This window comes from Anomalospiza imberbis, chromosome 4 (assembly GCF_031753505.1).
Source record: "Anomalospiza imberbis isolate Cuckoo-Finch-1a 21T00152 chromosome 4, ASM3175350v1, whole genome shotgun sequence".
In the NCBI taxonomy this organism is placed as follows: domain Eukaryota; kingdom Metazoa; phylum Chordata; class Aves; order Passeriformes; family Viduidae; genus Anomalospiza; species Anomalospiza imberbis.
The window spans coordinates 3,696,023-3,723,813 of record NC_089684.1 but is presented as its reverse complement, the minus strand read 5'-3'; the positions used below and the strand labels follow the sequence as shown (position 1 = coordinate 3,723,813).

At 40.9% G+C, this 27,791-nt stretch overlaps 2 protein-coding genes across 3 annotated transcripts; both read left to right on the top strand.

Annotated features, from left to right (window-relative positions):
- Positions 1 to 1,520: 1,520 nt before the first annotated feature.
- FRG1 (FSHD region gene 1) lies at positions 1,521 to 8,135 on the top strand. Its single transcript, XM_068186866.1, has 9 exons — positions 1,521 to 1,674; positions 2,216 to 2,283; positions 3,170 to 3,292; positions 4,235 to 4,292; positions 4,481 to 4,595; positions 4,960 to 5,064; positions 5,811 to 5,902; positions 6,933 to 7,043; positions 7,946 to 8,135. Exons 1-9 carry the CDS (start codon positions 1,613 to 1,615, stop codon positions 7,980 to 7,982), a joined length of 771 nt encoding a protein of 256 aa, XP_068042967.1. The 5' UTR covers positions 1,521 to 1,612; the 3' UTR covers positions 7,983 to 8,135.
- Positions 1,845 to 27,484, top strand: ASAH1 (N-acylsphingosine amidohydrolase 1). Of its 2 annotated transcripts, XM_068186865.1 has the most exons (15): positions 1,845 to 1,851; positions 12,089 to 12,132; positions 16,715 to 16,761; positions 16,956 to 17,046; positions 18,272 to 18,358; positions 19,289 to 19,367; positions 20,263 to 20,337; positions 21,171 to 21,216; positions 22,505 to 22,649; positions 23,826 to 23,880; positions 24,083 to 24,164; positions 24,770 to 24,901; positions 25,132 to 25,255; positions 25,923 to 25,979; positions 26,642 to 27,484. In XM_068186865.1, the coding sequence occupies exons 3-15, from the start codon at positions 16,739 to 16,741 to the stop codon at positions 26,729 to 26,731; spliced, it is 1,086 nt and encodes a 361-aa protein (XP_068042966.1). In that variant the 5' UTR covers positions 1,845 to 1,851; positions 12,089 to 12,132; positions 16,715 to 16,738; the 3' UTR covers positions 26,732 to 27,484. The 2 variants fall into 2 exon arrangements, with proteins under 2 accessions (XP_068042966.1, XP_068042965.1); XM_068186864.1 differs by lacking the exon at positions 1,845 to 1,851 and having other exon boundaries at positions 12,043 to 12,132.
- The last annotated feature ends 307 nt before the right edge of the window (positions 27,485 to 27,791 follow it).

Here is a 27,791-nt window from a genome sequence, read left to right as displayed (position 1 = left end):
ACCCCTCACGTTCATGCACTGCACCTGTGTGCCCTCTGTTCCCTTTGGTGGTTGGTCAGTGCCCCTGGGCACTCCATGGCTCATTGCTGTCAATGCTGCTCACCTGCTTCTCACAGCTGCGCCCACTGGGGATGAGACCTGGCCACAGCCCCACTCTCAATTACCACCAACTCTGTACCTACAGAATGCAGCATATCCAACACACAACCACACACAAAAAGTATTCTGAATTTACATGGACTAGCAGCTTGATTCAGGTATTGCTTTTGCTGACAAACTCAACGCCCCTGAAGCTCCAAAGTGGGGGACATGCCAAAACGTCCTTCAAGTTCATTACTATTGTTTGCATTTTACACAGCAAGTGTAACTACTCCAGCTTCACAAATAACAACAGGAGGTAGTGTCATCTTAGGTACACAGACAGAAATTCAAAGAAATTTTGGTGAGAAGAGGCAGAGTTTTGGATCCAACTAGAGTATCTGTGGAAGACACCAGCAGTCATCCAACAACTCCAGGGTCATTCACTGGGACATTGTACACACCAACCTTTATCAACTGGTCATGCTTTCAGTGACTTTAAAAGCCTTGACATAAACATGTGTGAGACTTGCATTTCTTACTTGTAGAAGATACCTCTGAGGTGCCAAAAAGCATAGATAGGAAGCAAGCATAGATTAAGAAAGAATAGGAAATTAACTCGGAAACCAAAATGAAACAATCCAATGCAAGCATCTCTGTATATAAGACATGTACAGCAAGCCTTGATAGTGATAGTATTTTTCATTTAACAAGGTAATGTAATCAACAGGCAACCTTGTGGGCACAAAGCCCCAACTCTCACGAGTGTGAAGCAGGAAGAACACTTTTGAAGACTACACACAAATTACTACTGTAATTGGGATTCTAATCACACATGTGCTAGTAAGGCTGCTCCCCAAGGAAAGAGTCTTGGTACCTGTCTAGAAGGTGGTCGGCTAACATGAGAAAAAGGTTGTTATATGTCAAGGGGGAAGTCTGATGTAGATCTTATTCTGTGGAATACCAAGTGGCTAACAGGATGGGAAAAAATTGTCACAGCTTATTTCACTCCTAGCATGGTACACTTGGCTGGCTTGCGAGCTGCATTTCCCCAACTAGTCTTCTTATGAAGAAGCTTTTAGTCCTCCACCAGCGCATCCAGGTGCCCAGCTCCCGTGTAACCCTGCCAGAGGCAAGACCTGCTGCCCTTGGCCTTGCTGCTGTCACATCGGAGGGCTCTGCCAGTGACCATGGCGTGTGTTTTACAATGCACACGGGCTGCAGAAGCTGAGCGTTCTTCAGTCCTTAGCGCTCTGTGCCTGCAGTCCGGCAAGGCACACGCACTGCACCCATGGAGCCAAGCCAGACTTAGACAGGAAAGGCGCCCAGGGACAGACGGTTTAAATGCAATTTTAAACTCTTGTTTTGTTTTCCCGCTCAGACCGCGTGTGCAGCAGCCTCCACCAGGGCGGCCTGGAGCACGGCGCCGCCGGCCCCCGCCCAGAGCCGGGCGGAGGCAGGGCCGCGGCTTCAGGCCTTCCGCCCGGCCGGGGGCGGAGCCGCCTGCGTCCGCCCGCCCTTCCCCGGGGCCGGCATGGCGGAGTATTCGTGCGTCAAATCCACCAAGCTCGTCCTCAAAGGGTCGAAAGAGAAGAGGTGAGGAGCGGGCTGCCCGCCGCGCCTCCCCTGCCCCGCGCTGCGGCAGCCGCAGGGGGCCCGCAGCCCGGCGGGGCCGGTGTAGGAGGCTGGGCAGGGAGGAGGCCGGGCCGGCCCTTCCCTCCGGCCGCGGACGCCCCGGGCTCGCCGCGGGGCAGGGACCGGACCGGGCGCTGCAGGCCCCCGGCTGGGGTCGGTGACCCGCTCCCGCAGGGATGGGGCCGGGGCCGGGCGCCGCAGGGCTCCGGCCGGGGTCGGTGACCCGCTCCCGCAGGGATGGAGCCGGGCCGGGCCGGGCGCCGCAGGCCCCCGGCTGAGGTCGGTGACCCGCTCCCGCTGGGCCGGGGCCGGGCCGGGCGCCGCAGGCCCCCGGCTGAGGTCGGTGACCCGCTCCCGCAGGGATGGAGCCGGGGCCGGGCCGGGCGGGCCGCAGGCCCCCGGCTGAGGTCGGTGACCCGCTCCCGCAGGGCAGGGGCCGGACCGGGCGGGACTAGGGCCGGGTCGGCGGCTCGTTCTCACTTCTTTGCATCTTCCCTTGCAGCAAGAAGAAGCACAAGGAAAAGAAACGGAAAAGGGAGGAGGATGCGGCCGAGCAGCTCGATATTGTCGGTGAGCTGCTTTCCAGGAGTTACGTGACAGTGCGGAAGCTGTAGGGGATGTGGCTGAAGCTAAAGAGGACTTCATCAAGCAAGTGTAACCCCTGTAGAGATATATAACCATTTCTCACATGTCATTTGTGTCTTGGGATTTTCCTCGATTCCAAATGGAATTTGTGACACCAATGGGATGGATTCAGATTTTTATAAGTAATTTAAAAAAAAGTGCTACAATGTTAATGAGGCAGGAAATATTTGTAAGACAGTAGACAAGGAGAAAATTTTACTGTTAAAAAAAATGTAAAAGTTTTAATTCTAAGTTGTGCACATGGGAAGGGCTGACTTTTAACTTTGGTAGAATTTTGTAGGAGTCAAATGTTCAAACCCAGATTGGTTTGAACAACTGAGGTCTAAGGATTACAACAAGAGGAAATCGTATCTTGTTTGTCTTGTGCTGGAGGATCTAATAAATGATAATTTATTGTGCTGGAGGATCTAATAAATGATCCTCCTTGTGCTGGAGGATCTAATAAATGATAATAAATGGATATGACCCCAAAACTGCAGGAGACCAATCCAGAATGAAAATTTTTTCATGTGAGGTGTTATCTTTGCTGCATCAGCTGAATGAATCAGCTTGGTCTGTGGACTAACACAAAGAAGGGATGAAGCACAGGAGCTTGTAACTAGGGATGGCAGCAGGTCAAAGAGCAGGACTTCCTGAAGCAGCAGCAGCACCACCATTAAATTGGCTCTGGACTATAAAATAATGCACAAAAATTGTGAGATAGCTATTTGAACTTAAAATTTCAGAGGAGACACGGAAATATAATCTCTTTGGCTACTGTAATCAGAAGTTGTGATTACTCTTAATAAACTGTCATGGTTTTGTATTACAGGAAACTGGTGGGCTGTCAGTAATTTTGGTGAAATTACAGGAACTATAGCTATAGAAATGGATAAAGGAGCTTACATCCATGCCCTCGACAATGGCTTGTTTACACTTGGAGCACCACATAAAGGTTTGTTCTGGGAAATTTGAAAATAATTGAATTTTAATAATGAAGTGCCTAAAAGCATAGAACTAGCATCACTTCAAGGCAAGCAATGTTACAGCTAAAACAGTTTACTAAAAAAAAAAAATGCAATAATTCTAGCTGAAGCATGCAGATGACTTAAACCTAATGACTGCCAATCAGTTTCACTGTTTCATGCTGGCTTATGTGTGCAATAAATTGAACTGCACTGGAGATGATTACCTGTTAAAGGCCATACCACTTGCTGGATAAAAAGCGGTAAAATTTTTATTAAAACCTATAAAATGTTTATGGTGTCACTTGAAGAGTGAAATTCAAGGTAGATGAGTTTTAATGCTTATTTGCTGCATCCTTGTCTTAATATACTTGTTTTGTCACTGCACAAGAGGACTACTAATGTGCTGGGATAATTAGCTTGTTCTTTGAATTTAAGGGCAATGACTCTGACATGGACTGTTCCAGAACCTTGACAGTGTGTGTGTTTCATCTCCAGACTGAGATCAGGGCAATGGCCATATTCTCTTGTTTTGGTTTTGGGGGATGGAGAAGCCAGTAGCTTTTAGGATACTGAGTTGAGTTACCGTAGTTGAACCATAATGCATTTTATTATGAAAGAAATAACATTACAAGGAGATAAAGGTTTTCAAAGCCATCAGGAAAATTACAAAACATTCTCAATTATGAATTTCTTTAAATTATGATCATCTTTATTTTATGTCTAGTTTTAAGCATTGTAAATATATAAACATAAATGAGCACCTGCATTGCTTTTTTAAAAGTGAATGCTCAAAAAGGAATTTTTAATGAAATAAATACTTCCCATAGTATTCAGAAATAGTCAATGTTTAATTCTTTTTGATAACTGCAATATTAGTAGGCTAATATATTTTATGTTTATACTTAACTAATGGAAAATTCATTCCTCAGGTGATGAAGGCCCTAGTCCTCCTGAGCAGTTTACCGCAGTAAAGTTATCTGACACAAGGTAATTACTGTAATGTTTCAAATTTTGATACTCGTTATCATTGGATTTTATGATAAGGCATTTTAATGCTCTTTTGAAATGCATTGTCTACTACTAAAAGTGTCTGTGATGTGTTGGATATTGTGAATTGCATGAATTAAAAACACTCTTTATTTTTTCCTACAATTCCTTCCTTCCTTTCCTTCAAGGATTGCTCTCAAGTCTGGTTATGGCAAGTACCTTGGTATAAATTCAGACGGGCTTGTTGTTGGACGTTCTGATGCAATAGGATCAAGAGAGCAGTGGGAACCTGTCTTCCAAGATGTAAGCTGTTTGAAATAGTTCATTTGATGTTGCTAGTGTTTGACTATGTTTTGACTTAATCTATGTAGATGTTTTTTTTAATATGAAGCCTTTTGCAATCTCTTTCGTAGTGTAAGTTACTATTTTCCAACTGCAATGCATTTACTGTAATTGAAAGTTTTTAAAATACTTCAATAGCTGCATTTTGGCAGTTATAAACATCTTAGAAATGAAGGAGTCAGCAAGTCTGGCTAGCTATTGAAGTATCCATACATAAAAGAATTATTTACAGAGACGTTTGGTGTATTGTAGAGGATAAATTGTTACAAATCAAAGAATATATACAACCTCATTATACTTACAGTGTGTGATATTGTTTCTGCAGAGGAAGATGGCATTACTAGCAGCAAACAGTCGTTTTATTAGGTGTAATGAAGAGGGGGACATAGAAGCCAAAAGCAAAACTGCTGGGGAAGAAGAAATGATAAAGGTAATCTATAACTTCTACAATTAATACAGGATTGGCAGGAATCAAACTCAAACAAGCAGGTGTCTGTGTGCTATGATTTTCTGTTAATACAGTTATAATTGTTTCCTATAAGCTGTCGAGTGATCTGGCCCACAAGAAAGGTAAATGAGTTCCAGGGCTGCATAAATTCTCAGTACTTCCTGTAGAGATAAGAAGATACTTTACCATTCAGGAGGACAAAAGAGTCTCTGTGATCTTCCAGGCAGTTCTAAACAGCTTGGGACAGAAAAGAGGAATTACAACCGAGTTAGGGACAGAGAAGGGTTTACCAGGATGATCCAGAAGGGGAGATCTTTTAAGAGAATCTGAAAATACTATCTTGACTTTATCTGAACATGGGAAATATATGTGTCTCTCCAAGTAGTGATAGGTATCTTAACTAGTCAGAACAGTAGTATTTTAAGTCAATCTCTGAACTGTCCCTGCCAAAATTAAGAACTGTAACAGTGCTCCTTTGAGATAAAGGCAGTTATGTCTTACCATAGTATCAAGGATTGCACTTGACATTTCCCATATTTCAGGCAGCTCTTACTTTTGCAGTTGTTTCTGGTTAACCAGTTTGGAAAAGTGAACTTGAAAAGTCACTGCGACTCTCATTCTGTTACAAAGGCTATGTAGTCATCTTTCACCTGTAACTTACTGTTTTTAAAATACAGGTGTTTTCTGTTGTGTTTTGGTTGTTTTTTCTTTTTTCTTTCAATTATTAGATTCGTACTTGTGCTGAAAGAGAAGCTAAGAAGAAAGATGACGTTCCACAAGAAGACAAAGGAAATGTTAAACAGTGTGAAATCAATTACGTGTACGTACTTTAGAGCTGGTAACGGGCTCAAGTATTTCTTTTTGCTTCTGGCTGGGGCTGTCTGGTGGAAAGGCCCAACTCCCATCCATCCTTTAATTCACTTTTCATTAGCAGGACAAGGGAATAAAACAGGATGAGGAAGCTCATTGAGATAAAGGAGAGCTGCTGTACCAGATACTGTCCCAGGGTTAAATGTGAAAAATTAGTTAAATTTATTTCCTTTTACATGGGTGTACTGGGAGATAAAGAATTAAAAACACCACCTTTCCTTCTCCCATGTCTCAAGCTCAGCTTGTCTCCAGACTCTTCTACCGACTCCTACATGCCAGATGGGCTATAGGTCAATACACAGTGGTTTCTCTCAGCCACTCCCTTCCTTTCCCACTTTTCCTCTGCTCTAGTATGGTCTTATTCATGGCCTGGAAGGTAATATTTGCTCCAGTGCCTAAAGCATCTCCTTCCTGTCCTTCTCTGTGCTTGATGTTCACACTGCAATTTTGCACTTTTAGGGTTTTTTTTTTTTCCTTCTCTGCCTGTGTGGCATTTTGCTTTATCTTAAATATGTTTTCATAGGAGTCCACCAGCTTTGCTGATGGATTTGCCTATGTCCTGTAGTGGATGTCTTGAGAGCCAGCTCTGTCCAGCACGTGAGAGCCTCTGGCCTTTCCTCATAGAAAAAGCCCTGCAGCTTCCCTACAGACAGCACCTTACAACTGCATCCAGTACACTTTTGCTCCCTGATTTCTTATGCTAGTAGTTGAAGAAGGGGCTCTGAAGAATTTGTAACCACTTCATGCTAGTCACATACGGGCTCATTCCTACTTAGACTGCCAAAAAAATAAAACCTGAGTAGTGTTCACCTACAGAAGCCTTAGTGCAGCCTTAGTACTGGGATGGTTTGCTGGATTTTATTAGGTCAGTTACCTGCTGCTTTAATAGGAGCTAAGATTCTTACCACAGCTGCCGTTGTGTTGGAAAACAAAATTTTAAAAAATCCTCAATTCTTTACTACTTTTCTTCCCCCTTACAGGAAGAAATTCCAAAGTTTTCAAGACAAAAAGCTTAAAATAAGCAAAGAAGATACAAAAGCCCTTAGAAAAGCCAGAAAAGAAGGCACTTTTCATGAAATGCTACTTGACAGGTACTTCAAAGTGCTAGAAATAATGTATTGATTAAAAAACTATTGGGAGATGGAATTACAGTAAAAGCTGGGGTACAAAAGAGGGCTGGATTTCAGGGAGATAGGTTCCTGAGCATTTTTCCTCTGGTGGGTGTTGTGCCTTAGTCCTGGGGGTTGCCACCTTTTTTTTTTTTTTTTTTTTTTATTAATCTGGATTTTCATTTCTTTAGCTGAAGTTTGCAGGTTTGAATTTACCTGTAAAATAGTTCTTTTGAAAATCCTTAGCTAGGTCATTCAGTTTGTTTATATGGAGTTGTTGAGGGGTTAATCATTTTAATAATGAAAATGGAGGTAATTTTTAACATTTTTCAATACCTACGGTACCAGAATATTTTTGAGAGGCAGAAGTTGCATTTTAAAGAGAAATAGTGTTTATTAAGGACAGTCTTCATGTTATCTACTGGGAAGTTTTTTTTCTGCTAAACTGAGACTAAAGAACCCATGTTGAATTTTCAAAGCCTTTTATGTCAGTATATAGTATAAATATTTGCATTAATTCAGTGGGTGGAATGCAGAAAACTATTTCTGATAACTGCAAGTGATGTGAGAACACTCCTGGGCTCTCACAGGTGGTCAGCTTCAGACCATGCTGAATCTGAATTCCATTCCTCAGTGACAAAATGCAATTATGATGATTTGAAGGGAAAGTCAAGGTTAACTTTAGACAGTGCAGTTCTACCTCCTTAGGAAAACAAAGTTAATTAACAAATCCAAAGTGCTGTTAGGCCTTTATATGTACTTTGAAGGAAAGTTCAACAAAAATTGCTTTCAATGCATTCTTAACACTTTGAGGAAGATAAAACACCCATGTGTAATTGTATTTGGTCTTAATCTGAATTTTGTTTCACCCTCTTCCCATACAGGAGAGCTAAAGTGAAAGCAGATAGATACTGCAAGTGACATCCAGCTGGCCCATTTTCTTCTGCAACTTTGATGGCAGCGTGAAATTGAAATTGAAAAAGAGTAAAATATTTTGTAGTTGTTTTTTATTTAATGCATTTTTTAAGTATCTTCAGGAATTGTATTAAAATTTTCTCAAATATTAATAACCCAGTTATCTTGTTAACTGTATCACTTGTGAATAATTGGCTTGTATTAAGGGAATGGCTCCAACAAAAAAAAAAAATTAAAGGTATATCAATTAACAGTGGTAAGCTATTTGCCATGTAACTTAAGCCCTGGGAGACAGACTGTACACTGATTTAGTCCAGAGAGAAAGCTCTGTGGCTTTTAGTTTCCTTTAGGATAAAATTTAGAAATAAATAGATGATCGTATGCAAATGTTCCTGGCCAGAGTCAGGAATTCTTGGATAAAAATGCAGCATAGCTGTGAGATGTGCTGTGGAAGAGAGGGAGTTAAAAAGTGACTATTTTTTCTCCAGAGCTGCTTAGTTTGGCCTAGGACTGGGCATTAGGGCTCATTAACGTTGTTGTAGGTACCACACTACATGTCCCTCCCCAGAAATGTAACTAATGTACCCCGAGCCACTGGAATATCACAGTGCTGCTGTGGCCTGCTGCCAAAACTTTACTCAGGAACACCAAGAAAAAGACAGCAATGCAAGGAGCAGGCTGTAGGCCATAGTAACTGTTTATTGAAAGTTCAATGCAGGTGTCATTGATCCACAGTCACTGTGAATCTTAAATGCATCTGAAGTGAACGCTGATGGTGGAAGTAGGTTGATATTACAGCATCTGGTTTTCCTTCAAGAATATATTGTTTGAATAAAAACTTGCCTCATAGAACCCACAAAAATGATTACTCAGATACACCTGGAAGCAGAAATATATGCTCTGGTGGGGAAGGGTGCTGAAAGGACTGTTCAGCAGCAGAATAAGAGCCTGAGAATTATCACTGAAAGGGAATTTTCCATTTCCTATTAGTGTAAATAGGAGAACGCAATGTGTTGCAAGTAGCTATAAGTGATAGCAAGGGAAAAACAGAACTGAGAGGCATGTTTGTCACAGAGAGGTGAGTAAGTGAAGTAAAAAGCAATGGCAGAGCAAATGAATTGAGACTGTCCCTAGTAGGAGAGGAAGTATTAGAATTGACAAGGGACTGGCAGCCTTGCAGAGAATAAGGGTATTTTAGTAGCGATGGGGTTGCCCTGTATGCTGGGACTAATGATACACTAGAGTCTTGAGAAGATCTGTTCTGAGATAGCACAGAAACAGGGATCTGGGGAATTCACTGGAAATCTAGTCCCAAGAAAATTAAATCAAAGGTACAACAAAACAGTAAAGATCAGTGTGTAATTTAACTGTTGCTATGAGGAATCTTTTTGGATGTTTTCCCAATGGAGGTATTCATGGAGTCATCTTGAAGATATACATTCTGAGAGTAGTGTTAGCACAAGGAGCTTTAATTTAACTGAAACAGAGAAAATGGGGAAGTAATTTGGGCAGCCTCTGCTTAGAGGGGAAGGAACAGATCTGGAGAGTGGCAATACAGTACTGGATAGATGAGTATGAGAGAGCAGAAGGGTGAACATAAGTGCTAAATATCAGTGAGACCAAGCAAGCTAACTACGTCTTAAGAAGCATTTTCCTTCTTAGATTTTTGAAAACTGACAGAAGAAAGCTAGACTAAATGGAGGGCCCAAGGTGCTGGTGTGGACCCTGAAGGCAAGGCATTGTGATAGCAGCACGGCAGAATAGCCGTAGTCAAAGGTGACTGGTGCTGGAAGAGGTAACTGTTTCTTAAACTGAGAATTTCTTTACTAGTGAAAGAGCTAAACCAGAATCACAAAGAGGCTTCAAAAAAGTACACTGTGTAATGTGACAATGACTTCATTTTGTCTTCAGAGCTTTTGGAAAGAGTTTTTAATTTTCCAAAGTCTTTGTTTATTTTCTCCTGTTAAAAATGTACTAAAGATGGTAAAGCATCTAGACAAAGATAATGAAGTCCCTAACAGCTGTCACCCCAGATATAAATGATGACCAAAAGATGTCCAGAAAATAGCAGGACCAACTTAATCAGACTCTTTCTTACCATAGCCCATAATAGTATATTTGGAAATCTGGAAGTAAACACAGGATTGTGGTCTTAAATGTATTTGTTTTCAACTGAAAATATTTTCCAAATCCTAAAGAAACTGTCTGATGTCCTGTTTTTGAAGAACACTCCCATGAAAATCTCAAGGTTTATCCTGTTACACTGTAATTTTTCTCAGTTTCTAAATCCACAGATTGGTTCTGTATCTTCTTTCACCAGTGCTTAAATGTTTTTATGTCTTGGTCTCTAAAGCTCCGTGCAATTCCCAGCTTCTGCTCTGAGCTGGCTCCTTACACTGCTGCATGTTCTCCCCCCAAGGCTTTCCCACACACTACAGTACATTTTTAATCCTTGCCTGTTTCTTAATTTTTGCAGTTCCATGCAGCTTTACAATCAGCTGTCTGCCAAGGAATTCCCTTCTTTTTCTTGCCACTCCCACTTGGTTTTGTAAGAGAGTTAATTGCACAGGCAGTTAAGTCACGATGTAGAGACTGCATCACTTCTTTTCTGTGTGCCTAAAAACAGGTGACATGACTTAGGCACCGCACAGTGAGACACATTAGCACATGAGACAAGCTAAAATACAGCCTGGAAGGTTTTGAGGACTTCTTTTATGGTGCTTCCACCAACTGTTGCCAATGTACACACTCATGAAGCATTCATTTGCTCCCGCTAAAATGATAATGCTCATACTAAAATGACAGTAAGCACCTAATTTGGCTGCTGATTTGTACTTGTTACAACAGCCTGCTGTAGTGGAAGGTGGCCCTGCCCATAGCAGGGGGCTTGGAACTAGATGGTCTTTAAGGTCCCTTCCTACTCACACCATTCTCCAATTCTAGGAAATAGATACCATTTAAATAATAATTAGAAGGCAGGGCACTTATAGACAGATGCATCTCATTCCCTGTGTTTCTCATTAGTCTGTCTCCCCGGTTGCCCACTTCCTGCACTCCTAAGCTGCAAGATGGAGAAAAATCCTTTCTCAAGAATGTGCCTGCCTGGCATCTTTCATTACTACTGATGCTTGAAAGATAGGCTGGAAATAAATCCCCATGGACCAATGTCTATAGAGCAGGTATTTGTTTATTGCAGCACTGGTGGTGAGGGGGATCTCTCCTAACTCACCCACCCTTGTCAAGTGCTGTGGTATATTTATACAGTAAGTATTGCTTAGTATTGCTATGTCACTACAACATCATCACATATGTGCTGGAACTGACTTACATAGTACGATCTCATGGTTATCAGATTGTTCTTTAGAACTGTGCTTGTGTCTCCCCAGTCGGGGGGCTGTTGGGGGTCCTTGATGAAGGCTTCCAAGGTCTTCTTCGCATCTGAACTTTTCAACTTTGTCTTCAGAGCATGCACAGTTACAGTGTCTGGTCCCAACCAGTCTAAATTCTTTATTTTGTGGCCAATCAGCTTTACATTTGCCAATTTTTTTATTAGTACGATACTTGCCTATCTATAAAGCCATCCACCTGCTGAGTTTTTTCTTCTTTTTTTTTTTTTTTTGTCTATTCAGCATTAACCAACTAGTTAACCACATACCAGCCATTACCTTGTCTAGAAAGTTATTTATATCAGATTATATAGGTATAAAAAGCTATGATTCAGGTTATATTGATATAACTTAACCTTGTAACTTTGACCTAAGTTACATAGGCATCACCACACAGCCTACCTAAAATCTGCGCAGGACACGGAGTCATTAAAAATCGCACTAGTGCCAAAGCGAAAACTGGTGCCACGGGTTTTCTCTCAGCGTTGCCAAAGAGAGGCGATTCTATTCCAGACTCCCTGCGGAAGTCGCCTTTTGTGGGAGCGCGACTGAAAGCGCTCTGCGGCGCTTTATCCTCGCTGCACGGGCGGGGCCGCGCCGCTCCCGCCCCCGGCGGGCGGGGCTCTGTCCTGCGGCCGCCGCTCCGGGAAGCGCCGCTCGCAGCCGAGCCGGGCAGCACCATGGCGGGCCGGGGCCGGGCGCTGCTCGTCCTGGCGCTGCTCGTCCTGGCGCTGCTCGTCCTGGCGCAGCCCGCCTGGGCGCCGGACCCGGTGAGCCTGGCGGGCGACGGGCAGGAGCGGGGCCGGCGGGAGCGGATCGCCCTGGGGCTGGCGGGGGGGATGCGGCCACCGCCCTTCCCGAGGCGGGAGGCTGGGAAGCGTGGAATCCGCGCGTGTGGATGCGCGGCTGCGCCTCGCTCCGCACGGGCTCCCCGTGCCGGGCAGGGCTCCCGCGGCCAGCGGCGGGAGGGGCTGTGCCGCGGCGGTGTTGTACGAGTGCTTGCTCGGTCCTGCGCTGGGTTCCGTGTGCGTCTGTAATGTCAGTGTCGCCCTGGTACACCGCAGCAGCGGCTTCCAGAGGGAAGGTTCAGAGGCTGGAAAAGCGCACGGTTCTGAACCTGCCGAGTGTGCGTGCTGGGGTTCACCCGAGGGGAGGAGCGGAGGGCAGGTGGACTTGGTGTGTCGTTTCTTGCTCTTTCGGCCGTTTGGGGTCTTTTAACTGAACAAATGAAATATTTAACTTTTGGTGGAATTGGGAAGCTGGGAAGGCGAGGGTAGTCATTTGGAGCAGGCTGGTTTCCATCTCCTGGGCATGTAAACAGTTGCTGTTGTTTCCTGGTGTATTCCCGAAGCAGCGAAGCATTCTTTTCGTCTCTCAAAGTTCCTGAATTTACTCGTCTTCTATGAAGAGAACAGGTTTTAAATATCTCTGGGTTTCAAAATATTTTTTGCAATCTATTTTTAAATATTTTAGGAATATACTACCTCTTTTATTCTTTAGTTTGCTCCAAGTCTTTTTGGTTTGTTTGTTTGTTTGTTTTTAGCAAATTGCATTGATTTGGGAGAATTAGTATGGATTTTGTGGAAGGGGAGAGCTGCAGGCAATGACTGGATGGCGAGTCTTTTAATACACAGGATTTGGCTTTTCTCTCTGCCCTCTCTTCCCTTCTTCCAGTCCCAGCCTACCAGCCAAGAGCAGCTTTCTAATGCTATAAGCTATCTCCTGCTTAAAACACCTTCAGAATTTTAGCCAAAAGTATCTTGAGCGTGGAGTCGTAGGAGAAAGTGCCAGCCGTCAGCAAAGTAGTAGCATTAGAGCTTGATTTGCATTTGATTTCACTTGGTGCATCTTTGCGCTTGCACAATATCCGCTGTGTATCCAGGTTGCAGGTTGTGCTGCTGTGCAGCCAGATATTAGGCTTGGATATTTTTTTTTTGTTTGAGATGCAGGGTTGCATCACATGCTGAAGAATCCTTCCTAAGTGCCGCTGGGTTCATCTTGTTAACAAAGAACACGCAAGATAAATGCCTTGAACTACATCTCAGAGGTGCAGTCTGTCAGTCCCTTCAGCTTTCATTGAGGCCCCCTCAACCATACTGACCCTTTTCTCCAAACTGCAGTGGAAGTTATCCTGTCACTGTTCCTTCAGAACTGCAAGAGTACTCTTAACCTCTGTGTTCAGAAAGGTGAACAGCACTGGGACTCCTGCAGCACGATAGTGTTGGATTGGGGTCATCCCATGAGGGAAGAGGAGCACAGAGGAAAATGTGTTAGATCACAGAGTTCGTAGACCCAAAAGATGCTGAATATAACAGATTGACTGAAAAGATGGAATTATATTTAATAGCTCAAAGAGGTAATTTTCTATTTGTTTTTACATAGGAAGGTGAAAAATATAAAATATATAAATATTAAGGAGGGATGCCAGAAATGGTCTACCTCAAAAACAAAGAAATAAAGGAAGTACTGGTATTCCTTAGACTGGACAAGCTACATTCAGTCTATTTCATATTAATGAAATCAGGCTAGGTGTCAAAATATTTACTCAGCAGTCATTAAACCTTGCATTAGTTTTCTCTAATGCAGTCAATAATAACTGTTGCTACCTGATTTTTTTTTTTTTACAGTTCACCCAATTCATATCAACAGCTTGCTAGTTATTTGGTTTCTATTCCACTTTTTTTTTTAACAATCAGCCAAAATATAAACCTTCTGTGCTACTTCCACTTTTTATTTCCATATTTCCCCATACCATGTTCTACTTCTCCTCCACTGTGTTATCTTCCTGTTAATGTTTCGATCCTGTGCTGTCACATGTCTGGTTTTGTGTCATTACATATACATCTCAATTTCAAAGTTGGCAGTATATAAGATAATCAAGATATGCAGCCTACTAGTAAGAGTAGAATTTAAAAAGCAAAACAAAGGGAGCATTAAATCATCATTCAAGAATAGCTGTATTGTGCTTAGGGGGTTCAATGCATGTTTGAAAAGCACATTTATAGTGGTAGTCTGCTGTTTGGGTCCAGCTTCCAATAGCTTTTTCTAGGGGAAAGCTGGCTTGTCACACTGGAAACTGAAGGTGATTCTGTCATGCTGGAAGGATGCTCCTGCTTTTCTTGGAAGGCATTTATTGTTCTTCTTCCAGTGTCAAGCCTCTGCAGAGAGGAGAACCTTCTAACAGGTTTAGAAGGTCCTTCTGAACCTTCTAACTCTTCTGAACTTCTAACTCTGGGATTCTATGATGTAATGGTTACCCTAAAGAAACAGTTAATAATCTCTAATTTCTTCAGATACCTCAATCAGTTTTGCAAGACATACGGGTTGTTTTAAGAATTACTGACTTCTTTACCTTGCTTTATTCATAATACCACATGTAAGGAGGGGACATTTTCTCTGTTCTCTATCCCTTTATCTGTTGCTTTCCTCACCTTTTTTGTAGCTTAGTCTGCTAAGCACTGGGAAGATAAAAATAGCTGCAGGTACAGGATTAAAATCTCAGGGGAAGGTGCCAGGAGTGACATAACATTTAGCACCTTTAGCTTAAAATCCTCTGAAATCAGTTTTGCACGGGTACCACTGTTTCCTCTGTGAGCATGGGCTCTACTGACAGAGCAACTGAATTCTGATCCACTTTGGATAACTTTTTTTTAGAAGCTTTATCTCTCAGGAAACATATTTTGATGGAGATACTTTTGAAGGTCCAGATCTGTACATCCATTGCAGGAGAATGTATATGTAATGTCACTTCTTTCTGATGGATTTTAGAATTGCAGGATGGAAAATTGCACAAGACAGTTGCATCAATACTGTTAAGCATTTGTCTGGCTTTGCACAAAACCTCTGACTTTTGTTTCCTACTTAGTCATCTGATACCCTCCTACCCTCCTTGTTTTGATGCTTCCTCACTCTGAAAATTAAATGGCCTTTTGTGTTTACTTTTTGTTCCAGCTGTGCAAAGGCTGTTAACTGCACTGCAGTGAAATCTAGGAAACACAAAGCTGCTGGTCCTATGCATTCACCTCATGTGTTGGAAAACCAAAATTCCTCTCATGCTTTCTCCCACCAACTGGAAACAGTAGAAAGAGATAACATTATAACACAGAAAAATCAATCCCAATTTAGAGTTGCTGTTTCCAGGTGTAACAAATTAAGCAGGTGTTTCAAGTCCGTGGCATTGTGTAAGACTTTGTATTTTCTATATTAATGCATTAAAAACAGATAATGAGATTAGCTGAAAGAGAACATTGACATGAGCTAACTTCTTTGTCCCAGTTACGTGGGTGCTGGAGATGTTGTCACAGTTTTCTGGTCACACTGGAACCAGAATGCATTTCAAGGACACACTAGTAATCTAATTAATACAGCCTAATAAATATTGGAAATCAAGGGTGGGGAGGAAGGGAAGTGGTGGTGGAAGGATCACTCCGTATTTTGTTTGTGTTCTGTCTCTCAAACAATTGTGCTTTGGGAGCTTTTCTATGGACTCCCAGAACAGCACATGTACCTTTATTTTTTCTGAGTGAGATCTATTGTACTCTAAGGAGCTTACTGAACTTCTCACATAGTGTTGGGACCAAATCTGGCCTGCTGTCAACTAGCTTAAAGTGCAAGTGTGGGTGGCCAGTGGGCATTTGCTTGTATGTCACTGGGTAGAACATAGAATTACAACTGTGGCACGTATATACAAATGTTTATTATATTTATATGCATGCTTTATGTAATTGATAGAAAAACAACTTTGCATTCACTTTGAGTACATCTAAAATAGTTCTCAAACTTTCATTTGTAACTAGCCATGGTCTCAGGAATGAAGGTATATTTTTTTGTTACATTCCTGAAGGTACATCCACATAATGTTTAGCACCACTTCAGCAGCACTTCTCCACACTGAATCCTCAGCTCATTCCACCAGCTGAGGGATTGCCCAAAGTTCATTATACTTTCCCTGCAGCTTAACGCTAAACGTAATTAGGAATGACTCTATAAAATGGGATTATGAAGTGGACAAGCAGAACAGGCTGGTCCATACTGAGGTCTGAGGTTCCTGAACTTGTATAAAGAATATGCTTTTGAAGTGCTCTTCATTAAATCCCACAGAGTAAAAATATATACAGTTTGTATATTTACCATACCCTTGTGCTTGCCCTGGACTACATTAGACAAGTTGTCTAGAGGTTTGTCAGACAGCATGGGGAAGTTGCTGCTGGTCCCTCCTCTTCTATTTTCCTCTTTCCAAAGTCCCATAACTTTGAATTAACTGACTAGTCCTCAAGGTGTAATTCAAAACTAAGTCTACTAGAATAATAGTGTTTTAACAAAGAAGCTAAATAGTAATGTTTGTCTTTGCAGTATGGAGAAGAGTGTAGGAGTAAAATGTACCCTCCTTCAGGACCAACGTAAGTAATCTGATTCAGCTTGTCTAGCAATTTACAGAGAATTTGTGATTTGCAAGTCTGAACAGGGTTTTTTACTTGAAACTTATTCCTGTTGCAGGTCTAAAAAAATGCTAGTTACAGGTGGGAAGCACCTATTTTGTCAAATGTTTTTTCAGAGCCTTCTTTAAATTTGATCTCTGGTGTTTATCTCTCAGGTTCAAAGGTAATATACCCACATATGTCATAAATCTCGATTTACCTCCCAGCAAAAGGTGGGATGACTTGATGCGCGACAAAAAGACAGAGGTAAGAAAGGCAGAGCTTGCTCTGAAGCTTAGCAGATATAAAACCAGCACATCACCTTTTGTTTTGGGAAAAGTTTTTAAAGGAATACATGTGCTAAAAGTATCTGAAAGGGATAATATTTCCTGTTGACTTTTCTAATATGATTCCAGTCCAAAATAATTGCTTGGGTAATTTTCTTTTTTCTGCTTAACACTTAAGCTAGGAGCATCAAGTGTAGAGACACTGGTGTTTGGGAGGTAGAGGTGTAAAAACCAGTGTGCCCTAAACAAGCGTGTGCCGTTCCATTTTTCAAATCTCCTTAGTCGTGAAGTGGTGCAGAATGAAGAGGAAGCAATGCACCAAAAGAGCAGCCTTGGTAAACTGAAGTGAAACTGAGGCAGCATCTCTTCTCTGCACCTCCCTACTTCTCTCAAAATGCTGCATGAGATGATGAAATGGCAAGGGGGAAATTAAGAGCTTCCTGTCCTTTTCAGGAATGCTGGTTGTAGCACTGGTGTTTACAAAGCACAAATAATTTTTTTAATATTTGAGCCTATTTCATATTGCTTAAAACAGCTGTTCTGAAGGTGGATGAAAATTGAGTTCAGTAATTTTTAATTTCTCAAACAAGGTCAGGGCTTTTTTGCTGTATCCCTTGACTTTGGCCTTTCCACTCTGAAAGCCAGACAAATTCTACTTACATGCTAATATTTATTTTAAAAGGCGTGTGAAGCTTCAGGTTTCACCTTAAATTCTGAAGAGTTTTATCTCTTGTGTACTTTGGAGTTAGATCACATGGAGTGGAACTCTTTTTTGTGACATTTACATGTTGCAAATCAAAAGCATGTGCTTTAATAAGGACTTTATTGAGTGTTTTTGTCTTCAGTAACATCAGTGCTTAAGCAAAGAGCTTGAAATTAACATTCTGAAAGACAGAAGAGTGCAGAGTATTAAAATGTGTTCAAAGGAGCAGAAGATGAGGATGGCTTTCTTGTAATTTGTTATTTCTGGTAGAAGGACACATTGGAATTAAGCAAGAAAGTTACTTGAACAAAGCTTGAAGAGTAATTCTAGTGGGGAGTTGGGGGTATTTGTCTCACCAAGGTGACATTTAGCACTTTATTTAAATATGTATTTTTCTCCACAAAGTGTTTTTTTCAAAAGTGTGTCAAGGAGTTCTGTTAGTATTTCGGCAATTCTTATGCTTAAGATCTTTTATTCAACAAAAGCTCTTGCTCTTTTTTAGCTGAAGACTGTGGTCCAGAATATTAAAGATATAGCAAATACCTTCTTCCCCAGTGGCAAAGTTGTTGACATAGTGGATAACAAAATAGTAAGTATTTTCAGCTTAATTATTTTATTACTGTATGCTCTGACTACAGAATGAGAATGCTTCTGAATCTGGCAGTTAATTAATTTACAGAGTTATTAATTTACAAGTTCTTAATGCCACTTCCAGAACAGAACAGAAATGCTATTTCAAACAGTCACTCTGAAATTTTGCCTTGTTGTCTACTCTGACTGAAACCATCAAACAAAAAATGCACATCTCTTCCTCCTCCAATTTTTCATAAGATCTTTTCAAGTCTGGATTAGTAACACTAGACAAATATGCAACAGCTTTAGTTACTGTAGCAAAACACTTGACTGAAATTTGTTACCGTGTTCCACTTCTTTTAAACAGTAAAATCAGTTTTTCTGAGAACTGTAATAAATGTCTAATTACAGGGACAACTTTGACCAGGCCTCACCTTAAAAATGAATTTGATTCTGATTAGAGTAAGCTTTGGCGTGGTACAGGGGAAAGCAGTGTAGGGTTAGAGACAGCAAAAGGTCAGATCTCTACCCCATCTTTAGTTACAGCATATCCCTGTGTGCCTGAGTGGAGTGGACGAAAATGCAGCTTTTACAGGTTGCCGTGCCAATGTGTCAAAGTCAGGGATGCCCATAAACACTGACATTGAGCTCCATTGCAGTTGAGCTTTTAATATATACAGGTCCTACTTCACTTTTCTGTCTGTTGCTGCTAAGAGAGGCTGTGCTCATGTCCATTGCTCACGTCAGTGTTTTGATAAGAGTCTTACTTCCCTTAAGTGTATACTTACCTTCCAAGCACTCTGCAAACATCCTCAACTTCTACAGGCTGCAGAGAAATTAAACACTCAATAGTTGGGAGAAAAGTGTGCCTGTTGAGGAGACATTTGTTGTAAATAACAAAATACTGTTAATTTAAACATGTATCATACAAAACTTTCCCTTTCAGGCTCATCTGACTGCCACACTTCCTTATCCTTTCAATGAAGAGCTCCAAGGGATTGCAAATTCTTCTGGGATTCCTTTGGGTAACAGTTTCCAACACTTTATTAACAGTGGAAAGTTAGGAATACAGACTCATTTAAAATCAGGATGTTTACCAATATGCAGTTAGTTGCACTCATTTGTGACTTTTAAAAAATCATTAAGTAGTTAAAGCAATAAATTACATCTCACGCTAAACAAAAACAGTGTTTTAGAGGATAATGGAATAAATCACAAGCCTTTTATCAGGCTGGGACTGCTCTGTAGAGCTGTAAGTTCTCACTCCTGGGTTTTGGGAAGTGGAGCAATCTCAGCTCCTGTGCACCAAAATTTGAAGGAATCCTTTATTCTTGTTGGTTTTGCACTCTGCTGTGTGTCTGCTTTTGGCACAGAAAGAAGGCAAGGCTCAGTTTCCTGCTGTGCTTTCTTTCCCTTGTGGTCCTTGCCATGTCCTTCTGCCTTCCCTCTGTACCTCCTGCAGAAGAATGCCATTCCAGGTGAGGAGTAGGCACCGAGTTCTTCCAGGACCGAGGCAGAAGGACCGCTGCCTGTTTGCACTGCTTCCCTCATATAGGAGCAGTACACCTGCTGCTAGCAGCAGCTCTTAAGTGGCAGTAGTGGTGCATATAGCAGTTTTCTTCTTTAAAGTGAATTTTACAGCTTGTTACGGAGTTTCCAGAGGAGGAAGTAGCAATGACTGTGAACTTTGTGCATGGTAAGGCAGAAAGTCAGGGGATTCTGATCCCTCTATTTGCTTTTTAGGAAGCTCTTGATTTTGCTGATCCAGTCATTTTAAAGATCAAATGAGATTTAAATTTAAATGTTTAACAGAAATACTACAGAATATTGAACTTCGCACTATGCTTTTTTGTAACCGTTTTTTTTTTCTGTTCATAGCAAGTTTCAAACTGTTGAACTTTGTTTCTTTTTTTTTCCTAGGGGAAATCGTTATTTTTAACATTTTTTATGAAATTTTTACTGTATGTACATCAATAGTGGCAGAAGATAAAACAGGTAATGTAATCCAAAATAGTGTTAACAGTTTTCTTTTATGTAGAAGAGGGTCCACCTCAGTTATGCAAATACACTCCTCCTCAACTGCAGGCAATAAGGTCTGTTAAAGAGACTAAAAGGTAATAATAATTCCTAAGGACTGATAATTAAAGGTATTCCTTGAGAAAGGGAGTAAGAGTTCATAAGTGTCTTAGGTTTAAAAAAAAAAGGACAAAAATGCTTTCAAAGACAGTTTGGGTTTGGTTTTGTTGGATGGTGCGTTTTTGTGATTGGGGTGTTGGGGTTTTTTTAAGAGGTGGTATTTGTTTTTCTAGGGGAAAGAAACATCAGTAACACACTTGAAAGTTTCTCAGTGCCATGCAGGATTTTCCATCTAGTTTCTAGATATTGCATGTGTATGCTAGTAGAGAAAATGGACAGTCTCATCTAAGAAAAGAGACTCTTTCATTCTCCTACTTTCATTCTCCTTCTTCTACATGCCTTGTCTGCACCTGTTCCAACTTAGGAAGTTTCTAAGGGATTCTGAGGGCTTACAAACATCTCACTTTTAGAGGAAGCTCAAGGTGTTGCCATTGCATTAAGATAAGGTGGAAAAATAAGAGGCTGAGATGGACAGCAGTTTGCAAGATTACTTGATTTCAGTTATGGCAAAACACTTCTCTGATCAATAAAAACCCATTATTATATTGTGGTTATGAAAAGGGCAAGTAGAGAATGCTATTTTCCTTGCACACTTTCCCAGGTATTTCACTGCTTACTCATTTCTTGGGTTTCTAAGCCGAAATTTGTCCATTTCTTTGGAAAATTGTATTTCATTACTTATTCTTGTATAGGGAAACTGTACCATGCCAGAAACTTGGATTTTGGACTCTTCCTAGGGTAAGTACTTAAACTTGTGACTTTTTTTTTCTTTTTTAAACCGAAAGAAAAAGCAAGCTGAACTTTAAATAGCTACATACATTCTTTGAGTCTTCTTTGGATGTCTGTAAGGCTGTGTAATTCTCCATTGTGTGTTGTGAAAAAAGGCTAAAATGAAAAGATCAGGATGTTCTGCTGATCTTATGTCAAACTGCCCCAAGTGCATCAAGAACAATTGTGTTTTACTACTTGCTTTTTTTCTCCGTTCCAATTCAAACTGTATCAAACCAAAGAATGGCCCATGTAACCTGATCTCTGAGGCACAGTATATCTTGTTCTTTACATGATGGGATGAAGCATCAATTTTAATATATGCAGTGAAATGGGGATTGGATTGGGGCGTGGTGTTTTAATGATTTCCTCCCCAGTCCTCCCTCCCAGTTACTGTGCTGTGCTTCACTGACACTTCCCATCATTCTTCATTTCCAAACAAACTCTGTAGTTTGTTGCCCAGTACCCATTAGTTCTTCTTTCATACCCCTGATCAGGTAGCTCAGCATTTTCTTTTATTACCCCAGTATATTTTGTAACATCACTCATGCAGATGATGCTTAATGCACAATTGGAATTTAAATGCTCATCTTTATTAAAATTCTTACCTACCTATCAAAAACTCACCTGTTGTCTACTGTGACTCCACCTGTCCCTTGGTTTGGCTTGTGTTGGACTTCTCTCACTTGTCAGAAATACTGTGAACATGCTTCCTGAAAATAAGCAAGCTTTCAAAGCTGCTCCCAGAGTCTGGATTATTTCCAGAGAATTTAACGGTCTGCTAAGTGCTTTTATCAACCTTTTGCTTAGAAACTGATCTGATTTACCTTACAAACTAGAATTGGTACTTCTCTTCGTGTAGAGCAAATCCAGTTGTACGTGGTTTCTTTTCTGCCTTTGAAAAATAAGAATTCGAGGTTTGGTGTCACAGGCAGTAGATGTGGCTCCCTTTGCCAGCAGGTAGAGAAGAAAAATTATGTGTTCAAAACAAACCAGCTGTGATGGTGGTGCTGTTTAATCCTAAGCAGTATATATGCTCTTGGTTCAAACAAAACTTAGTTCTTTTCGCTACCAGCCTGGCCGTTTAGACTTCTTAGTTGTTCCTTGCTGGTGCTGCTCAGGTAACTGCAGAGCAGTGTTGTTGGCTGACATGAGTAAGATCAGAGGATAGGCATCGCACACAGCATGTCTGCATGCTGTGAAGGGAAGCTTTGAAAATTACTGAGGGAAGTTTCAAATGTTGTACTGTCTCCTGCAGGTGGGATGTTAAAAATAATTCTTGGACGTTAACTCGGGAGCTGAAGCCTTTAGTGGTACTCTTGGACTTTCAGAGAAACAACAAAACAGTGTTCAAGTCCACAAATTTTGCAGGATACATAGGCATGGTGTCTGGAGTCAAACCAGTAAGTATGGGGATGGGACCTTGTCAATTTGTTACAAATGCTTCAGACTTTCATTTAATATTTAAATTTTTCTGCTTTCATGCTCTGCCTTGGGATGTTTTCCAGTAAATGATCTCTAAGTTGTTCTGGTGCACAGCATATCTACTTGAAGACAGATGAAAGAAAACAATGCTGCACCCTTCCTTGTGAAAGGAGATAGCCTAAATGAAATGTTTCTGTTGGGACAGTTCTTAAAAACAGCACTGAATTTCAGATATGAGCAGGAGTGAATACAAAGTGCTGAAGTGGTTGGAGTTTCTCGCTGGCTGATAGCTAATGCTGTGATCCCAGAGGTGAAACAGCAGATTTGTGCTATTTAATTCTTTCTCCGATCCTTCTTAGAAAAGGCAGTCCTGTATTTTAAGATTTCTTAGTTGCATTTAATAGGCACCTGAAATCTGGGGTTTATATGCATCTTAAAAACCAGCAGTACAGAATTATATCAGGGTGTCCAACTTACCACAGCTTCTTGTCTACATGCTCTATCTTCTGTTACAAGTAGACTTCTTGTAGAGCATTTCTGGCATAAATCCCTGCATTGTATCCATGTATTTTTGTCTTCTGCTCAAATAAATAGGGAAGATGCCGTTCTGAAAATGATTCAGTGTAGCTGAAATCAGTTTTTGTCCAAAACATTAGTTGGAGAAGACTGAGATTTGAGTTTGAATTGTGTGTTCCAACTGGCATGGACTGCAGTGTGTGCAGCTGCATGCCCATGCAAATAGGAGTAACACATCAGGGTGTGCTTAGCACTGGAACATAAAAACCTGCCTTCAAACTAGACTAGTACTCAGAGGTCTGAGAAGAAGGTGACATATAGCAGGGAAAGGAAAACTGCTAATTCAGTGATGCAACACAGACCAAGAGGAAAAAATGGCCACAGGCTTGACTTGCTTAGCATAAAAGTGTGCCTTGCTGATTGTCTGCCGGGTCAAAAAACTCATTTCTGCTTATTCAAGCCCTGATAAATTATGTTCTTCTCTACATGAACTTGATCTTGCAGTCTGTTAATCAAAGGGGAAGAGTCTAACAAACAAGAAGCTCAATTGACATCTAAATTGCAATGCTGCCTTTTGTTTATTACTGGTACTCGTGGGCTGGCAGTGGCTGAAGGTTGGCTTGTTTAATGCTTTTCAGAACTTGTTCACTCTGACAATGAATGAGCGTTTCAGTCTTGATGGTGGTTATGTAGGTGAGTAATGCTCATTTCTTTCATTATTTCTGCACAAGTTTTCCAGACCTTGGGCAAACCAGTTACCTTAATAAACAGGCACACAAAGTGTGAAAAGATTGCAGATGAGTTAGATAAAACACAGCTCATTTCAAAACCAGCTGTGAAAGTTAGAATAGCATGAGTGAACCATCTGAAAACAAGTTATTCTGATATTTTGCAGGAATCTTTGAATGGTTTCTTGGTAGAAGAGATGGTATGTGGATGGGCTTTCTTACAAGAACTGTATTAGAGAATGCTACAAGGTATTCCCTCTCCCTCTAAATGTTTTGCTTCTTTAATCTGCTTTGCATTCAACTAGCATGAATACTGTAGATGTATGCTTAATATCCAGTGATACAGATACCTTCCTTGTGACCTTAACTTTAAATACTTCTGGTTTGGCTGGTACTCTGGAGCAGGAGGCAAAGCATCACACATGATCTGTCAAATATTTTTCCTCTGATTTCTTTTTTCCTGATGAGCCTGTTGGTAATCTAAATGCGTAACAACATTCTGCATCAAAGCACATCCAACAAGTACTAGTACATGTAGGAAGTAAGCAGAAACAAAGCTGTTATGTAATAAATCAATTCAGTGGAATATGACACAATATGTCATCATTTTACTCATGTTTTAAGTGTAGAAAAAGTTCAGAGAGCACCTCTAAACAATCATACTTCAAGTACAAAATGAGACGAGAAGTTTTACTTAAATGTGCTCCTGTATCATGAATCTGTCTCTCTTTCATTTGTGCATGAAAAGGGAAGAAAGGCTTAACTATTCAAACTTTTCCTGGGTTTGTGAAACTTGCTCTTCCGTACTTGAACCATTTATAGCATTTAATTGTCCAACATTATTTTATCCACAGTTATCAGGATGCAAAAGACAGACTGGCAAAAACAAGACTGCTGGCTCCAGCTTACTTTATTCTGGGTGGAAAAAAATCTGGAGAAGGGTGTGTGATCACTCGATCCAGGACAGCTGCTCTAGATATCTGGGAGTGAGTATGCTTGACCTGGCACCTGATTCAGCCTTCCAGAAGAGGACAGGTTCCACCAATAATTGTGTGCTCTGATTCTTGTGACTTCTGTTGTAGAAGAACTCACTTCTTTACCATCACTGAAAAATACCACAGCATATAAATAATGCATCTGTATATATTATATATTGTATTCATGTAATTACTATTTACCTAGAGAAGCCAAACACAAACTTAGACCTCTTTTTCAGCCTTGATATCAAGAAGGGCACGTGGTACGTGTTAGAAACCAACTACGATCGCTGGAAGCCTCCCCTGGTGCTGGATAATCGTAGAGGACCTGCAATGAAATGCCTGAACCAGACAACACAAGAGGTAAACATCCTCCAAATATCTCATATCCTGCTGGTCTGAAACTCCCACGTTGCATGACTGACCTGACACAGCCAGGAGCATTCGGGTTGTTATTTAAAAGCACAGCTGTAATGACAGAAGAGGCTGATGATTTTGTGGTAACTGGTCTCTGCTTCTGGGTTAGAAGAAGCTGGGGAAGGTTTGTGAGTTTTTTGTTTATTTGTTTGGGTTTTTTTGGGGGTATTGTTTTATTTTTTGGTTTGGGTTTTGGTGGTGGCTTTAAGGGAGATTGGGTTTTTGGGATTCTTTTTGGTTTGGTTGGTTGGTTTGTTTGTTTTGGGCTTTCTTTTCATCTAGGTGGTTTTCCTGGAAGTATCTTCAGCAGCTGCATATGCAGGAAGGTACACCCAGAGATACCTTGAAAAAGACTTGTGTTTTTAGGGCAGTTTTACCAGTGAAATTCAAACACACACTCTTGTGCAGCAAACACACTTAAGTGTCCATGCTCTACTAAGATCTGGTCTGATTAAATTTTTGCAGCTCATATTCTTCCAATATCAAAGTGTTATGGGTATCTTGTACTCTTGAAATTGCATTGTGTTATTTAAGTGAGGTATAAAAAACTTACTTCTCAGCATTTACATTAACACGTAATGCCCCTTAATATCAGTGTATTATTTTCTTTCAGAATCTCTCCCTACCAGCAATTTATGATGTTCTCTCCACAAAGCCTGTGCTCAACAAGGTAATGCTTCTATTTTTGCAGGAAGTTTAGAGTGGGGAGCAGACCACTAACTACTGTACATGTAAGGAGGAGGCTTCAGTGGTCCGTCCATTCAGGGTTTTTTAGGTGAAAAGACGAATGTAAAAACAAATTTCATGTTACTTTGTGAAAGCAAAATACAATTGCTGGACTAGCTATTTTCCAAAGGTCCTACAGCTTTAAAATTCTCAGTAGCCTGAGCCCTTTACTCATAGCTGGCCCTGGTTTGAGGCAGCAGCTTCTCTGCAGACATCTTGAGCACCCTTCTAACCAGAATTAATGTGTGATCTATATCTTTGTAATTCATATAAAACATGTTCATATACCTCATTATTTAGGCATAGTAGAGGCACATTACTCTTGCAACACAAGAGGTTTTAGTCTGGAATTGAAATTTCAGTGTTTAGGGAAAAAATCTGAAGGAAATAGTTTTTTAAGAGTTCTTGAATGATGAAGTTTGGTTCCTGTGTTAAGTGGAGGCATCATTTTTGAGAACACAGACAATTCATCCTTGCATGTTGTTGACTGAAGAAAGTAAACACTCATTTTAGTAGAACTGTTCACCTGTATCAGAGAGAGTTTCTCACTAATTGCTGTAATGTGGTTTATTTTCTTTTTTCTTCTTCCTCCCCCGTGCCCGTTAGCTGACGGTGTGCACAACGCTGATGGAGGTGTACAATGGCCATACAGAGACTTACCTGCGGGAATGCCCAGATCCCTGCAGTCCTTGGTAGCCCAACCTCTCCGTGCTGGAAGCTGCTTGTCCCAGTGGGCAGTCTTCCATGAGAAAATGCTACTGGAAAGACATTACTCAGTCTAACTCCTTTCTTCAGAAATCTAGTGGCTCTATAGAAATGGGAAAGCGCTTCTAACAGTGAAGGACCCTCTCTCACAGCAGACTTTCTTGCTTTGTAACCAGCAGTTCTGCTGACAAGAAATGTATGCTCATGAGTGTCTGGTGTGATTTCAGCCGTTTCTGCCAAATGAGTTCAGCAGTTAGTTCTAGATCTCTTCAGTCTTGGCAGTATTCTTGGTGTGTTGTTGGTTGGGGGTTTGTTAATTTTTGGGGTTTTTTTTGGTTTGGTTTATTTAGATTAAAATCCTTCTAAAGAACACAAGTTATAATGGCACCTACCAAGCATCAAAAAGAATTGGGTATAAGAAGGCCATCTGGGACAATACAGTTCTGTTATTCTTTCAAAAGCACCTAAAATTAATTGCTGTTGTTCTGGTATAATACGAGGATATGTCTGATATGTCCTTTTTATAAAATAACCTACCAAGTGTCATATATAGTCACAGAAACAAGGTCTTGGGGAGATACCTGAAACAAGATCTGAGCCAAGAATGTCTTGCTACTGATTTATAATTGTCTTGCTGAAGCTCTTTCTTGGCCTGTTAACAAATGTGGTTTTTAAATACAGAATTTTCTGTTGTCTCAAAAAAAATACTAATACAATAAAGAAAAGATACTTTCTGTCACCAAAGTACACATGTACTGATTTCATACTTCGGTCTAAGACATCATGCATGTTAGATACCACAGTGCTTTCATTTCCAAATAGACTGTGTCTGAAAAACTGATTTCTTCTGATTTGGTAAACTGGTAGTTAAAGCTATTATCATAATAAGGTAATTGGGTTGTTTTGGGAGGATTTTGGTTCATTGTTTTTTTTTTTTTTGAAGGTGGGGAAAGGAAGCCAAGTCAGATTACACCATTGTCTGCAGTTCAAGTTAAGAAAGAAAGGTTTTTTAGAGAGAAGTAGTAGCACCCTTATATCCTAGGAAGCAGAT

Bases quoted from the DNA above. Each gene is read 5' to 3' on its own strand.
- ASAH1 (XM_068186864.1), top strand. From the start codon at position 12,043: ATGGCGGGCCGGGGCCGGGCGCTGCTCGTCCTGGCGCTGCTCGTCCTG. The intron at 21,217-22,504 runs GTAAGTACTTAA...TGTCTCCTGCAG, and splicing joins GATTTTGGACTCTTCCTAGG to GTGGGATGTTAAAAATAATT. The intron at 25,256-25,922 runs GTAAACATCCTC...ATTTTCTTTCAG, and splicing joins TGAACCAGACAACACAAGAG to AATCTCTCCCTACCAGCAAT.
- FRG1 (XM_068186866.1), top strand. From the start codon at position 1,613: ATGGCGGAGTATTCGTGCGTCAAATCCACCAAGCTCGTCCTCAAAGGG. The intron at 2,284-3,169 runs GTGAGCTGCTTT...TTTGTATTACAG, and splicing joins CGAGCAGCTCGATATTGTCG to GAAACTGGTGGGCTGTCAGT. The intron at 5,065-5,810 runs GTAATCTATAAC...TTCAATTATTAG, and splicing joins GGGAAGAAGAAATGATAAAG to ATTCGTACTTGTGCTGAAAG.